At 39.6% G+C, this 15,176-nt stretch overlaps 1 protein-coding gene across 1 annotated transcript in view; it reads left to right on the forward strand.

The window, feature by feature from the left end:
- LOC144828457 (1-phosphatidylinositol 4,5-bisphosphate phosphodiesterase gamma-1-like) overlaps positions 1-15,176 on the forward strand; it is a 617,664-nt gene that overhangs the window by 457,936 nt on the left and 144,552 nt on the right. The window contains exons 16-19 of the mRNA XM_078686634.1: positions 608-715; positions 6,912-7,099; positions 9,296-9,496; positions 12,174-12,293. Coding sequence (XP_078542760.1) covers positions 608-715; positions 6,912-7,099; positions 9,296-9,496; positions 12,174-12,293 — 617 coding nt within the window. The remainder of the gene's footprint in view (positions 1-607; positions 716-6,911; positions 7,100-9,295; positions 9,497-12,173; positions 12,294-15,176) is intronic.

Consider the following 15,176-nt stretch of genomic DNA (forward strand, 5'->3'; position numbering starts at 1 on the left):
AATTATGATAAGTTAATTTAAGTATTTTTAAGTATATTTTAGTAATTAATTTTTAATTTTAATTTAATTTAACACTGTTTTTAGTAAAGTCGATATTTTTTACAACTATATTTTTGTAAACGATATTTTGTACTCGATATTTTTGTACTTACCTGTTTGTAGATACAAACTCGATATTTTGTCTGTCGATATTTTTTCCTCGATATTTTTGCAAGTCGATATTCTGTCAGTCGATATTATCTCAGTGATCCGCCCTGGACACCTGTCGCAGACCACTGAGTCGCCCATTTCCAGCAGGATCCCCTTTCTATCCGTTAGATGATCACTTATTTGATGCAGGAGTTTCTGAAGGCATTTTTTTCAGCTTTCTGACTATGTCCCTGTGTGCTCCCTGGAAAGAATGTGCTCAGGAGAAAGTATTAGCAAATACGACACCACCAAAAAATACTGTGCAAATATACTAGTGCTCACAGAATGTTGAGCCTTGCTCGCAATTGTTGGATAATAAGTGTGTGAACATCTTTGCGGTCATGCATACAATGTAATATTGATCTGGGCTCTACTCCCCCTAAGAGATAACCCTAATGCTGAGTCTTTTCATCCACAGACTTGGAGCCCACATTACTTTGTTCTGGCAAGCAACAAGATCTACTACTCAGAGGAAACCTCTCACTACCAGACCAACGAAGATGAAGAGGAAGCAGAACCGAAAGAAGTAAGTTCAGAACCGATGAGTGGAGTGTGCCTGTAGCTTTCTAGCTAGGTTTGCATTAAAGAGATACACATACACACATTCATGCACATGCTGAGACTTGGGCGGATACAAGCAAGGACAACAAGCCTCACCATACTAAATAGATTAGATCATTTGGTGATGGCAAAGGACTAAAAAGTAGACAGTGGTAAGAAGATGAGTTTCATTTTTGGTCTAGGGAGCTGTGAGTGGGCAATATTTCAAATACTCAAGCCTGTATGTAGCTTATTGGCTGCATAAAGTTAATTGCAGCTGTTTTTAATACTTAAATATCTGTTTAGTCTTAATTAGCAAAAACATATTACAAAACATAATGCTTCATTCCTCTTAGTGACTTTGGGCCACTTATGCCAAACATTTTTGTAGTCGGAAACGGCAGATCGGGCTGTTTCCAACCGTAAAAATGCTATTACATATGTACAATACACAAACTGCGATTTGGTAACACATTACTGAATCGCAATTTGTGTTTGCGATTCAGTATTTAGAAGAGGCTTGTTTAGGGTTGAATTACGGTTGCAAAACATTCATATTTTAGCGACTCCTTAAAGGAGGTGCTAACCCATTCGCTAATGGGATGGGGTCCCCATGGTATCTCTTCCCTTTTGAGAATGGAAAATACATTTCTTAAGAGCAGGCAGTGGTCCTACTGCAAAGTTTCAATTTTTTTATTTTTAAGCGCATCACGTTTTCCTTTAAGTAAAATGGGCTGCATTTAAAAAAAAAAGATTGCTTTATTAAAAAACAATCACAGACATAGTGGTCTGCTGACCTCAGCAAGCCACAATCCCTGTGCTGGCTGTGATTCCTAATGGGACGCAAGTTGCAACCTACCTCCTTAAGATGCATGAGGTAGGTCTATTTGTAACCCACTAGGAATTGCTAATGAAACTCAAAAGAGTTTCGTACATTAGGAATACTGATTTTCTAATGACGATTTGTAGAGAATCGCAATTAGGAAATTGGTACTCCTAATATTAGTACATCTGGCCTTTTGTTTACAGTTGTCAGTATATGATAGAACCAATCAATATTTCTTGCATTTGTACTTGATAGGTCGGTGTGCTAATAGCCAATACAAAATTAAAAAAAATCCTTCCAGGCTATTTTTTACAGTATGATTTAAAATACTGGGTGAAAAACCATCCCATCACAATTTACGTTTACCAATTAACAATGGGGAACTATGTGCACAACTTGTATTAGTGCACAATTTGCACACATTATTTCCATACTTTCTATATTTGCACCTACATTTACCACCAGGTAATTGCTAGTGGTGTATGTAGGTGCAATATCCCCCAGGTCTTTAATTAGTAGTGACTCAAAACAGATGCAAATGCTGTCTGAGACTATTTTAGCATTCCCACCAATGTGTGAATTACCCCGCAGGTCTAAAAACTGACGAAAGCATCCATTGATTGTGTTAGGTTGTCAGAGTAAAGTGAAGAAAGAGAGGAGCAGCAGTACTGCCAAACTATTTACTTCATTTTCCTTTTAGATCATGGTTTTGAGTTTAAACTATATGAGATTAAGGCAGCCTGCCTCTGGCACCTTATAAGTTGTATTCATTATCATTCACATTACAGGCTAAGCATAAAACGTTTTATGGAGTGATATCTGTATAAAGCATATGGCAACTCAAATCCTAACATCGATTGCTGGCGATTCACAGTGCATACCATTCCACCACAAACCCTATATTTGCCATATGTTATTTTTATTTCAGCTGCATTGTTTATGCCTAATTACAACAGAGCCTGTAGCAATGGGAGTTGGATTAATGGTTACACAGTTTGAAGTATTTCGTTGATGCTGGACTATCCATACTGATCACTTTCCTGCAGCTGAAGGCACAATTGTTGACTCCCACTTTTTGCCAGTCACTCATAGTCTGCTTAAATCCGAAGACCCACAATATATTTTAGTTGTATTTAATGTGCATAAGAATCCCAGATACATAGATTCATGATATGGGACTTGCTTTAAATCTTTGTACAGAGCCTTGCTACTAATGATATGGAGAGAGGCCTGTAATTATTGTCTAAGCTTGATATTGAATGGACTTCCTTTAGTGGTGATGTTCTAGTGTGGATAAGGACAGGAAAGTCCTTTATTGCATCCTTATTGCATGTATAGCATTGGCCCTGCATTCATTCTGTATTAAGGATTCATATCTCATTGTAGATAGTTGTGTATTGAATGCCTTTCTGTCTGAACTTCTCATAGCTGTACTGGATATCATGTATTTGTGTTAGCAACCCAATAGCTATAACTTAAGGTTTCGATTTGTACCTTTTCAAAATGTCTCCCTTACGGAGAAAGTCATTGAGAAATTGTGACTTACTTTGTGGTAAATTTGGAATTTCCTGCTCATTTAAATGAAAGGTTTAAATTAAACATCATGTGGATTTCTAGAGAAAAACATTTGGAGTTCGATATCGGACAAATAAAGAATTAAGAAGGAACTATTGTTAGTGTGAATAAAATAATGTGATAAGCTAAACTAAATAAATTTAAAAGGACATGGCTGTGTAATATTAATTAACACTGGTCAACAAATTAAGTAATGTGTAAATTTCATATATTTTTATAAATGCTTTTGTTTCTGTGTTTTTTTTTACAAATATGGGGGCTAGTCACAAAGGTAAATGTACATATGAATACATATATTTGTGTAAATTTACTCTTTTGCTTTATAGTACATTTACTACTTTTGGCTACTCACCATATACAAGTGTAAGTTAATTACAAAGTGTAGACTTACATGTCCTCCCCCCGAAACCAGGGGTGGAGCCACAGTTATGAGTGTGAAGCTACTACTAGTAACTTTTTGCATATGGCAGAGATCTCTGACACAGTGGCAGACATCTCTCTATGGTAAAGTACTGGGGAATATGTATATGATATTTAAAAAAAGAATTTGTAAAAATAATTTATGTTAAATATGAATGTAAAATTAATTTGCATACTTATTTCAAATGTAGAATGTAATACAGATTTAGAAATAAAATGCTACAGCATTATTAACCTAATTTTGGAATAAATATTTAAATAATTTAAATATTAAATTCAATTACAAAATAAAAGTAAAATGTTCATATTTATGTACTACAAATGAATAAAAGTTATATATAGAATTAATTTACCTAATGTAATTATTTAAAAAAAGAGTTACTTTTGTTGCAAATTAAAAAGGTTAGTTACATCTTTAAAAATAAAATACAACTTTTTTTTTGATAATCAAATTTATTTGCATTTACATGAAACGGGGAAACAAAAAACTGTGGATAATTGCACAATGAGTCAAAGTCAATCTTTAGCAAATAGCAAAAGTTCCAGCCACAATATACATCTTTCGAATCAGTCCCGGCCATAGAAAAGCAAACAAACAGCATAGGAGAAAGAACAGACACATATTTAAGACAGTAGATTCAACCATTTGCCCCATATCTTATGGAATGTCTAACGACATCCCTAGGCCTCAAAGGTGGGTTTCTCCTGAGCACCACACCAATCCACTCCTCGTTGCCACTTTCGTATGATAGTAGGTTTCGCATGAGCCCAGGCGTCGCGCTGTCTCGCTTAGCCAGTGCTGTACCCAGGAAACGTTTGTCGGCTCTTGAGCCGTCCAGGCCATCGAAAACCCCCAGCAGAAGGTGTATGGGGTTGTGAGGGATCTGCCACCCTAGAGTCTGTGTAAGCTTGGGTGCATGTCACTCCCTAAACCTCCCACTAGACTGCCTTAATCCCACTTTAATCCTCCTTAAATCCCTCCCACTTAGTTGTAAGCGTTCCCCATTTTCCTGCCACTCCCCCCTGCCATCGATATTTAATACGAAAACTCGAGACTCTGCACTTGCATTGATATCGCTGCACAGAAAAGATAGGAGAGGCAGTCAGAGACCTCCGCATTTTGAATAGCATTTTGTAGTACGATTGGTACTATTGAAGGTCTACTAAATGTACTACAACATGCAATTTGTAAATACGCCCTATAACATTATCATACACAGTGATGTATAGACAGTTAATTTTAGTAAACATTAATTGTATGGTTGGGAACCAATGCTTGAACAAGACAGAGAGTTATTTGAGATAAATCTTCTTGAGCTTGTTGTATTCTTAGTGAAGTGCTGACCCCAGGAGTCGAGTGGTGCTCCTTCTGTGACAAATAAGAAAGCTTTGGATGAGATGGGTTTATAATCCATTCATATTAGCTTTCTACACTGTTTTGTTATTGTAAAATATTTAACAAATGAATGTTTCCTCCTTTTACCCAGATAAGAGCTTATTTTATGTAAACTAGTTAAGGACTCACTACTGTATCTACTTACATAAAGATCTCTTCCTGTTGACAGTTGACAACCACATCTTGAGTGCATTCCTGGCTTAACACATTTACCTTTTGATACACTGTTTTTTACGTTTTGTATCACACAAGCATTGACCCAATATCAATGATTTGGACTGTGTTGCATATAAAATATGCAATACATGGCTCCAGTTAGATGTCTGTGGCTTTCACTCAATAATTTTAAGAGTAATTGAAGCTGGGAGAGGTTGAGGTTCAAGAAGGAGCTTCAGGTTGTGTGTGAATTTCAATTTTTGTATGCATTGGTTTCAAATAGATTAATTAAAATGTTATCATTTTTGTGTCTATTTGTTTGTGGCTTTAAATCATTGTTCCTGTGCAAAGTTGTGCTCCTTATTTGACCACAGTTCTTGAACCCTTGTTAAATGTCATTTGTTGTGTGGCCAGCTAGAGACAGTAAAGAGGGTCTCTTAGTCATAGAGGGAAATAACAGATCTATTAAGTGGAAATTTAAGGGGCCAAAGTACTACCAACATTAATAGGTGTTTTAAAGCTATGTAAATACTACAGAACCAGAAAATGCTGCATGTTCTCTTGGATTATCTAGAACAAAGCTTAAGGTCCTCTATTACCCTTTAGTAATGATTTCACAGTGCAGGGTAGAAGCAGTGGTAGATGATCCGCCTGTGTAAGTGCCAAGAAGAGAGAATAGAGAGAGGCTCGCAGCTGTCTGGATGCATGTTCGGGAGAGAAGTTGATGATCATAGTCACGCTCATTCATTCTCAGAAATGGAAGCTGGCCCATTGGTATTGCAGTACAACCCCTGCAGAATGGAAAAAAATACATTTTCCATTGAAGCATTTAGATAATTGGGAGAAAGTCCAGAGATGTGCCGCTGCAACCCCAAGTGAATGGCAGTAGACCCACACTCTTTAAAAAAAGAGTTACTTTTGTTGCAAATTAAAAAGGTTAGTTACATCTTTAAAAATAAAATACAACTTTTTTTTTATAATCAAATTTATTTGCATTTATATGAAACAGGGAAACAAAAAACTGTGGATAATTGCACAATGAGTCAAAGTCCATCTTTAGCAAATAGCAAAAGTTCCAGCCACAATATACATCTTTCGAATCAGTCCCAGCCATAAAAAGCCAGTGCAGCACAGCACTAACATAATGTAAAAGGCCCATAACCATGTCAGATCAACCCAGTGAGAATGAGAAAGATCCATGACTGTTCCAGAAGTACCCAAGGAGAGACCAGTAGCTCTGCCAACGTACCCGTGAGAGGATCAGAAAAGACCTATTGCAGAACAAGTCAGCCTCAGAACTATGTGAAAAGAGACATATCTATGCCATTCCCATCCTAAGAGAATGGTAATAGATCCACATTGTACAAGTGCAGCTGCATGAAAATGGGAAGTGGCCAATAGATGTGGCTGTAACAGCATTCACCAAGAGAATGTAATAAGGTCAGTACAATAGCTATGAAGTGCCTACTATGTGTTAATCATAAGGGTAGACCAACAGTAGTGCAAGTATATCCTATGAAAAAGCACAAAAGGCTATTGGGTTACCCATGCAGGCTATGCAGAATGTGAAAAAGCCTGCATATCTTTGATAACATGTCAAAGACATACACTTATTTAATTTAATGACAGAACCACTGTGCGTGTCAGGGGGACTGGGCTGCATTTAAGAAATCTGTCTGAGATCAAAAGGCTTTGTTTCTATGGCTATGAGCTACGAACAACTCTCCAGTATTTTCTTTTATATCCTACACCATCTAATTACTGTCTTTTTGATGTCCCCCTCATTTAATCACTTATGGGTTCTTTCAGGAGTTCAACAACAACGAACTGCACTTCAGCGAGAAGTGGTTCCATGGGAAGTTGGGTGGAGGTCGGGATGGTCGACAAATTGCAGAGAAGCTGTTGCACGAGTACTGCACTGAGACGGGGGGAAAGGACGGTACATTCCTGGTGCGCGAGAGCGAAACTTTTGTAGGAGACTACACCCTGTCCTTCTGGTAAGGGATCCCTCACTCTATGGTTGAGCAAACCAACATTCCTAGTTCCCTATTGGCCAGTACCCATGGACACTGATGTATTTTTTTAATTTGATGTAAATTGCAGCATTGATGTTTCTGTTGATGATACGTCAACTCATGACTGTTGAGTGGTCTTTAAAACTGAGATTTGTCAACATTTTTAGAGCTAAGGGCTTAAAAACCTCCTGATATTAGTGAAGTAAAAATATAACTTTACACGTAACTAGATTTATTTTGTCTGTGTGCAGTAAAGCAAAATCATCTAAAGGTGCATAAGGGAATACTAGGGTATGAAGTGATTGCTATAGGAAGTGTTAAATTGAGGGTATGGGACACTAAGGCCCCTCACAGTAGTGCTACCACCTTTAAATAACCAAGGGCAAAAATACACAATGTACTGGAAGTTTAGAAGAAGGTTTGTTCTCTGTGTGGAATCAGGCTGATCATTTTTAGAGACTGTGAAATTTAAAACATGAGAAGGAAGAGTGAGGCAGACATCAAAAGAGAGTTACATCTAAAATATGATTGAGAGGCAGGTCTCAAATATCTTGAGGGGGACTTTGCAAGGCAGCAGTTCGAATCAAATAGAGAAAGGGGGGAGAGCTCTTAAACAAGAGGGCTGTTGAGAGACGGATGTGAAACATTAGATTGACTGAATAAGACATCTGTAGCTGCAAGCAGTGGAGCGGGATGCCAGTGGCTGGGTATGGAATATGAAACACAAGTATGTAGTTGAGAGGGATATAGAAAACATAAGCAAAAATATGAGAGACAGTTCAGGTTACTGATTGATAGAAATATGTGAAACTTGAAGTCATAAGCGAGACACATTTGTGAAACATAGTGAATGGAATAGGTTGATACAAGCAGCTGAAAGAGATTGAAACATGAGCTGGCATCTGAGAGAGAGACCTAAAACAAACGCAAGCAACTAAAATAAAAGTGAACATTTAAATGGATGGCTGTGACAAATATGTGAAACATAATTAAGTGTCAGAGAGTGATCTGTTAAATGAACCGAGAGAGATCTGAAACATAAGCAGGCAGCGAAGAGATGATTGAAACATCAGCAAGCAGGTGAAGAAGAGTCATGAAATATAAGCGAACAGCTGCGAGAAGTATATGAAACAAGCAATCCTGCTGAAATAGATAAAAGAGGAATACCAGCAGCTGACAAATTTGTGGCATAATTGTCTCAAAGAAATACCTGAACTTAAACAGCTGAAAATAATCCTTTAAAATGTAAGAGATTGAGAGAGATTTGAGGAAAAAGCAAGTGACTAAGAGAGACCTGAAACATAAGTGAGCCGCTGAAAGATGAATGTAAAATATTAGCAATAATCTGTGGGTGATCTGGACCACAAGCAAGCAGCTAAGAGATTTGTTAAAGATAACCAGGTGTTTGAGAGAAGTAAATGAAGCACGTGGCTGAGAGATCTGAATTATAAGTGAGCAGCTGAATAATATATGTGAAGAAAGCAAGCATCTGAGGTAAAGATCTATAATGTGTGAGTCTTATAGAGATTTGAACATAAGCGTGTGCCTGAGAGATTTGTAATTCTTGAATGAGAGATCTGAAACTTAGGCTTACAATGTTAGACATTTATGAAACAAAATTTGGCAGCTAATTGAGAAACAAGCAAAGAAATGAGCAGAAGATCCTAAAATGTAAGCGAGCAGTTGAGAAATATGTGAAACCTAAGCAGGGAACTCAGAGGGAACTCTGGAAGACAGGTAACTGAGGAACTGTGCAAAGGATATGCCTAAATTACAGCCAAGGATGAAATCCTAGACATGAAGAAATGTATTTCTTAAGAAAAAAAGAAGTTTCAGTTTGCTTGCACTTATCCCTTTGTAACATTCTGTGAAGCTCAGTTTTCATAAAAGGCCATCATTTTGTCTCTGGGTACTCTGAATTGCTGTTGTGCTTGCTGTTGTCAAGGACTTGCCACGCTGGTCAGTTGTTCCTGGCCAACTAACCTTTCTGTGGACAGTAAATGATAACTGAGGGGAGCACTAATGGCTGGCAAGTGGAGTTCAGGAGACTTTGAAGGTGGATGGAAAGTCACCAGAATGACCTAAACATGTGGTTGTTTCAGGTGGTGAAGGAGCTTTTTGCAGGATGCTTAACATGCCATAGCAAGCCAGTGTCTCTTAACTTCTGTACCCATGCAGGAGGTCTGGTCGAGTCCAACACTGCCGCATCCACTCCCGCCAGGAAGCTGGGACCACCAAGTTCTACCTGACAGACAACCTGGTGTTTGATAGTCTTTACAGTCTGATCTGCCACTACCGAGATGTGCCACTGCGTTGCAATGAGTTTGAGATGAGACTGACGGACCCAGTGCCACAGCCGAACGCACACGAGAGCAAGGAGTAAGTGTGTTTATCAGGCCTGTATCCGAGACCTGACATCTTGACAAAGTTACTTGAATTCATTGCCTTTGGGCGTATATTCTCAGTATATTGGGTATCCTTGTTGTCATTTTGAGCTGCAGACACCCGATTTACCAGATTCATTTTTTTCTTTTATTAATAATTATTATTTAACAAATGTAGTGATCAAAGTACTTTAAGACAGCATATCTAGGTATATCATATTTCACAAAAAAGTATGATTTACTAAATTAAAAGGCCCTAACTTCTCGGTTTGGTCTCCTCTGTAGTTTCCAAAGGACCACTCCTGATACTACTGTGCATGGACACTGTTCTGTTTTTGGGAGTTCTGTTGTTGTCGAGCTGATCTATATTTAAGTTTTTAATATCCAGTTCTTCTACTGTTTGAGGCAGGTTTTGAATAGGTAAGTGTCCCGAGCAGGGGAGATTATGACTTAGAGTTATGTTATCGATCGATCTTGTTGCTGCTGTCTGGTTTAAGGATCCAGGGGCTCCATGCAGAACTTAAAGAAATATGGGAGAGAGGATGGATTTAAAAGATAGTTCACATGAGATGGGGATTAACTTGATCTTGAGGTTGCCATCTTAACCAGATGGTGGTGACTGGCGAGGTCTCTCTCGACCAAGCCTTACTTAGTGTTCACTTGCAAGTAATAGTGCATGTTGAGTGTCTTCAGCTTTGTCACCTCTGTTGGGAAGGGTCATGAAGATCTTCTGCACCTCATATGCTGCATATGAGGTGCAATGGGAAGACTTGAAGCATTTGTAAAATTGGTACTGTGTAGTGATTCTTGGACATTTAACCATAACATTATTGTGCAATTGGAGGTCGTGGTTTTGTCAAGATCAGAGCTGTCAGAGATCACCTGGTTAAAAGTGAGAATGTTGCTGCAATTGATCCAAGAAAGCACAGGTATGTTGGAAATTAGGAGAAACTCCGCTTTTAACAGGTTGTGTTTCAAGTGGTAGATTGTCATCCAATCTTGAACAATCTGGAGTATTTGGGCGGATTGTGGAATATCATTTGGAGAAGAGCTCTTGATTTACAGCTGTGTATAATTGGTGTAATGGTGGTGTGAGATCCCTGAAATCCTAAAGATGATGAGAAGCTCTAGATAAGAGGGTTGGACCGGGATTGAAACCATGCTGAACCCCTTGAATCTTGTAAACGGTACTGGTTGATGGTATGCTGATTGTGATCGTGTGACATCAATTAGTCAAATATGATACAAACTAAGAAAGGACTAGACCATCTATGCCCATGCAGTGTTTGTGGACATTGGTGAGGGGTGAATGGTTTCCATCTAGGACGGGTGATTTCAGTTGGGAAAGACCAGAATCCTGACATTACTGTTTATAGACACTTATCGCCACCCAGTGAATAAAAAAACATTGCCCCTAAATACATCGGTTTGCCTTCTTGGTCTGTTTCCACAGATTACAAAGCTCATTACGAAAGGCACTTGGAAACAGGAAAGGAGGATATTGTCAGGACTGCATCATTTTATGGACTGAGTAGGAAAATAAATATGTTCTACATCCTACAGAGGGAAGACATGCACATAAGCAAATTGGGGAACAGAAGAGAGGGATTCCCCTACCTTTTCGAGCATATAGATAGGGGGAAACATCCTTTACAACGCAACTTTTACCACGCAGTGCCTTTACGATGCAACTTTTACAACGCAAATCATTACAACGCATTGCGCTGGGGGGCGCTCTAGGATAGGGAATAAGTTTAATTTACTATCCAACACCTTCCCTAGTGTCCACGGGGACTGGAGTTGGAATAGTAAATTAAACTTTTCACTATCCAGCACCCCAAAGCGCTATGCGTTGTCAAGGTTTGCGATGTAAAAACCGCGTTGTAAAGGCATGCGATGTAAAAGCATGCGTTGTAATGTCATACATCCATAGATAGGCCATGTCTGAAGAAACCATGAGTGTCAGTCAGACTTCAGACCCATCCCTCGAGCATTCACTTTCTAACAGATTGCTCATTACTTTGCCTGGAGATGTTGCACAGATTTGTGAACCTTGTAACTAAAGTTATCTGGTGAGAGCACTACATTACTGTGGTCAACATCTAGCAACAGCGGCCCCTAATTACCGGTTACCCTGGCTTTTGTAAACCAGATCCCATCCCTGGCCATGACAAGAAGGAGTTATAGAAGTGATCAGACATTGATTCAACCCTCTGTTTACAGCAATAGCTGCTTTTCTAGATGACTACATTACCACCTCACATTTTCATCCCATATTAGGCTGTCCTGAAGAACTGTAATTAAACAACAAGTTCTAGCTATATTTTATCCCTGTCCATTGGTGAACATCTGACACATTATTTCGTCCACATCGGCGACAGAGACGATTACCATATTTGATAGGGATTAACAACCCTCCAGTCACAGCGAGCTCAGCTCTTGTTTACGTATCCCTTATCTCATTACCACTTGTAGGAAATCCAATTCACAACAAAACGAATCCAGAATACTGAGTCAGTGAAAGGCATTATTTACTGAGATGTAGACATGAATTGTCATTACTCAGTAAATTATGAAATCCATTTGCATACGTTTGTCTTCCAATCACAATGAATCTTTCTTGTAGAACAGAGGTTAGCTTCTTAAATGTTTTTTTCCCTTTCTGGTTGCAGATGGTACCATGCCAACATGACACGACTGCAAGCGGAGCACATGCTGATGAGGGTCCCTCGGGACGGGGCCTTCCTTGTTCGTAAACGGAGTGAGACCAACTCTTACGCCATTTCTTTCAGGTAAGCAGACCTACTGTTGCACAGAATGTAGAGTCCATTCACTCTATATAGTGTCCTACATATGTTTCCTCTCTGTGAGGAATGCCACACATGGATCCTGACCACACGCTGATGCTTTCCAGTGCTGTTCTGCATCACACAGCTCACATGTTCTTATGCAAATTAGAAGCAAAGCGATTGGTTTAGTATGTGGTTTAGTAGTGAAAACATTCATGCCTACAACTTCTAATCATGCCTTGATAATGGGGTGAAAATCCTTTCTTATGGTTACTTCTAGCAGCAGGCTTTCCCTATTGAACCCTTCCAGGTCCAGTGGCGGCTAGGAAAAGTTATCACCAATTCTTCATCACCAAGCAGCACAGCTGCGGTCAGTCAAGAGACACAAACTGCGAGGCTGTGTTATATACAGATATGGGAAATGGTGGGGAAGGAATCTGATTAACCGATGAATAAATTTATAGAGAACATGGAAAGTCATGGAAGAGATCAAGGTTAGGTGGTAAAGTGGATGAAAGGGAGATTTAAGATGAGGTAAGTAAGAAGTAATAAATAAGGTGGCATAACCAGCATAGAGTCGTAAGAGGCACGCGGTGTTAACAAGTGCAGTTGGATTGCACCATGTGAGATGCAAACCAAAACCGATGAGATAGGTTTATAAAATCACTACCAGCTGTGGTGATATTAGTTCTTGCTTTTGTGCTCTCATAAACATGAGATTCTGAGTCTTTCATGTTTTCTTTGTCATTATTAAACTAATATGCCGTTGTTCTTTTTATTTTTTGGAAGGCTCAAAGCACTTTCTTATGGATGCAAGTTTCAGTGCATTCCGTACCTTATCAATTATCCTTCCATGTTTAAAACGGGTCTGGAATAGATTTCTCCAGCAATATCTCTCTATCGTTTTCCAATGATACATTATGGCCTCCCCTGAAATCCTGCTGCCAAATGTGATGACACTGGAGAATAATAGATGTCAATGAGTATATTAGATGCCAAGCCGCATGCTGGTGTCACTTTTTGCTTTCCACAATTCATCAACGCTGTTCCTCTGTGTTCATCAATAACTTGTTTTAGCATTTCACCAGCACCTAATTCAAATATCTCCTCCAAAATAGTCAGGCTTTAAAACATGTCACGGATGCTGCAGGAAGATGTACTGTTGGACTTTCATGACATTTTTATGTGATGCATGAGCTGGAACACAACATTGTAGCCTGCAATCCTTGCGCTTCTCTGCACCAGAAGGCCAAGCCTTGCAGGAATACACTTAAGCATTCTCACTCTCCTCCGTGTAAGTACCCTGTCAGGTAATGTACTCCCAACAGATCTCCCCATAAAAAGCCCCTCAGGAAGGAAAACTCCTCCTCTTCCTCAACAAAATCGTCAAACAATAAAAGTGCTTCTGTTACCATTTAGAGTCTCATAATCCTCCTCGTAATCGGATAAAGTTGCCACATTAAAAGCAATTATTACAGACTTTCGGGGTTCATCGCTTACCCAGCACAGGTCGAGGCCTTCCTGCTAACTTTGCTAGACTTGTTCAGCATAACTCCTGTTGGCTCTGGGCATCCCCCAAAAGGGGAGGTATGATCCTGTGGGCAAGGCTACTCCAATGCGATACAAAAGGGGATGATTGCAGCCAGGCTATCTTGAATCCAGTGGCCAAGTGAACAAGGGACTCACGTCTGAGCATACCCTGCCCTGGGGTGGCTGAGTGAACTAAAGAATGGTGATGGATTAAACCCAGATCAGTTGACTGGGGGTGAGTGTTTGATTTGTTCAAACGCTCCGTCCATCATCCCCTTTTGTATCGCAAGGCTACTCCAATGGCTTTCACGCTGACGCCTAGGAACACCTCTTCTCCACAGTCTCTGGCTTGGCACCCAAAAAGAAGTTGATGCATGCCAAGACGCTGTCCCCTATTCGGTTGAACCAACTTTGGCACCGACTGTAGTGCTGCCGTTGAAGCTGTAGAAGTTGGAAGAAATTGTATGTGTGGTGAGTGAAAAAGTTATAAAAAATTTCAAAGATGTGTCTTTAGCAGAGCTGCTTCAGAGGACTCAGATCGCTCGGATGCAAAAGTTGTTTAGCTCTGATTATGGAGCCCTTGCCATGCCTGTTAAGGATTATGGCAGCTCACAAGACGATGATTCAGAGGCTAATAACTTCCTGCCAAACTATAACACCTATACCAGACCTAAAATGCTAGTTGCCTGGACACTTCCTCACAAGGGTATCCCCCTAGTCCTCCCGCAGAGCAAGTTTCTTCATTTCTATCACTGTTGTTGCAAATGCAGGAGAAGCCTTCAAATTGACCTGACCTTTTGTGGAGGCAAAAACTAACATTTTGACAGAAATCTTCCAACCCTACTCTTCAGTGGTCTTGTCTTTGCTGCCACTTAATAAGGCTTGTATGGATTCTGATGGCTGCATGGGAGAAACACTTTTCAAGCCCTGTGATCCACAGGTTGATAACCAGATGCCAATAACCCTATCAGGTTGACCCATACTTTTTGTTTTCTTTCTCCTCCATGAAAGTCTAGTATTCCAAGCTTCTTCGTTCAAGCAAACCCCAAATGCTTCCCACAGCACCTGCAGATAGAGAATCTAAGAAGTTTGATTCTGTAAACAAAATGTCTTTTGTCTTCGCCTCCCATAGTCTTTCCCTTTGCACTGTGAATGCAACCTTCCATGCGGGCTGATATGGTCATTCTTTGTGGAAGTTGGCAAAACACCATTTATGATCTGGTCAATGAAAGGTTTGATGCATCCAACAGAAGTGCTCTCAGGATTCTGCGTATACTGTAATTTGATACGTGGACACAGCAATCACACTTTTCTGACACTTGGAAGTGCTGCACTCACACTCATGGGATGCCCTTC

Source organism: Lissotriton helveticus, chromosome 4_1 (assembly GCF_964261635.1).
Source record: "Lissotriton helveticus chromosome 4_1, aLisHel1.1, whole genome shotgun sequence".
NCBI lineage: Eukaryota > Metazoa > Chordata > Amphibia > Caudata > Salamandridae > Lissotriton > Lissotriton helveticus.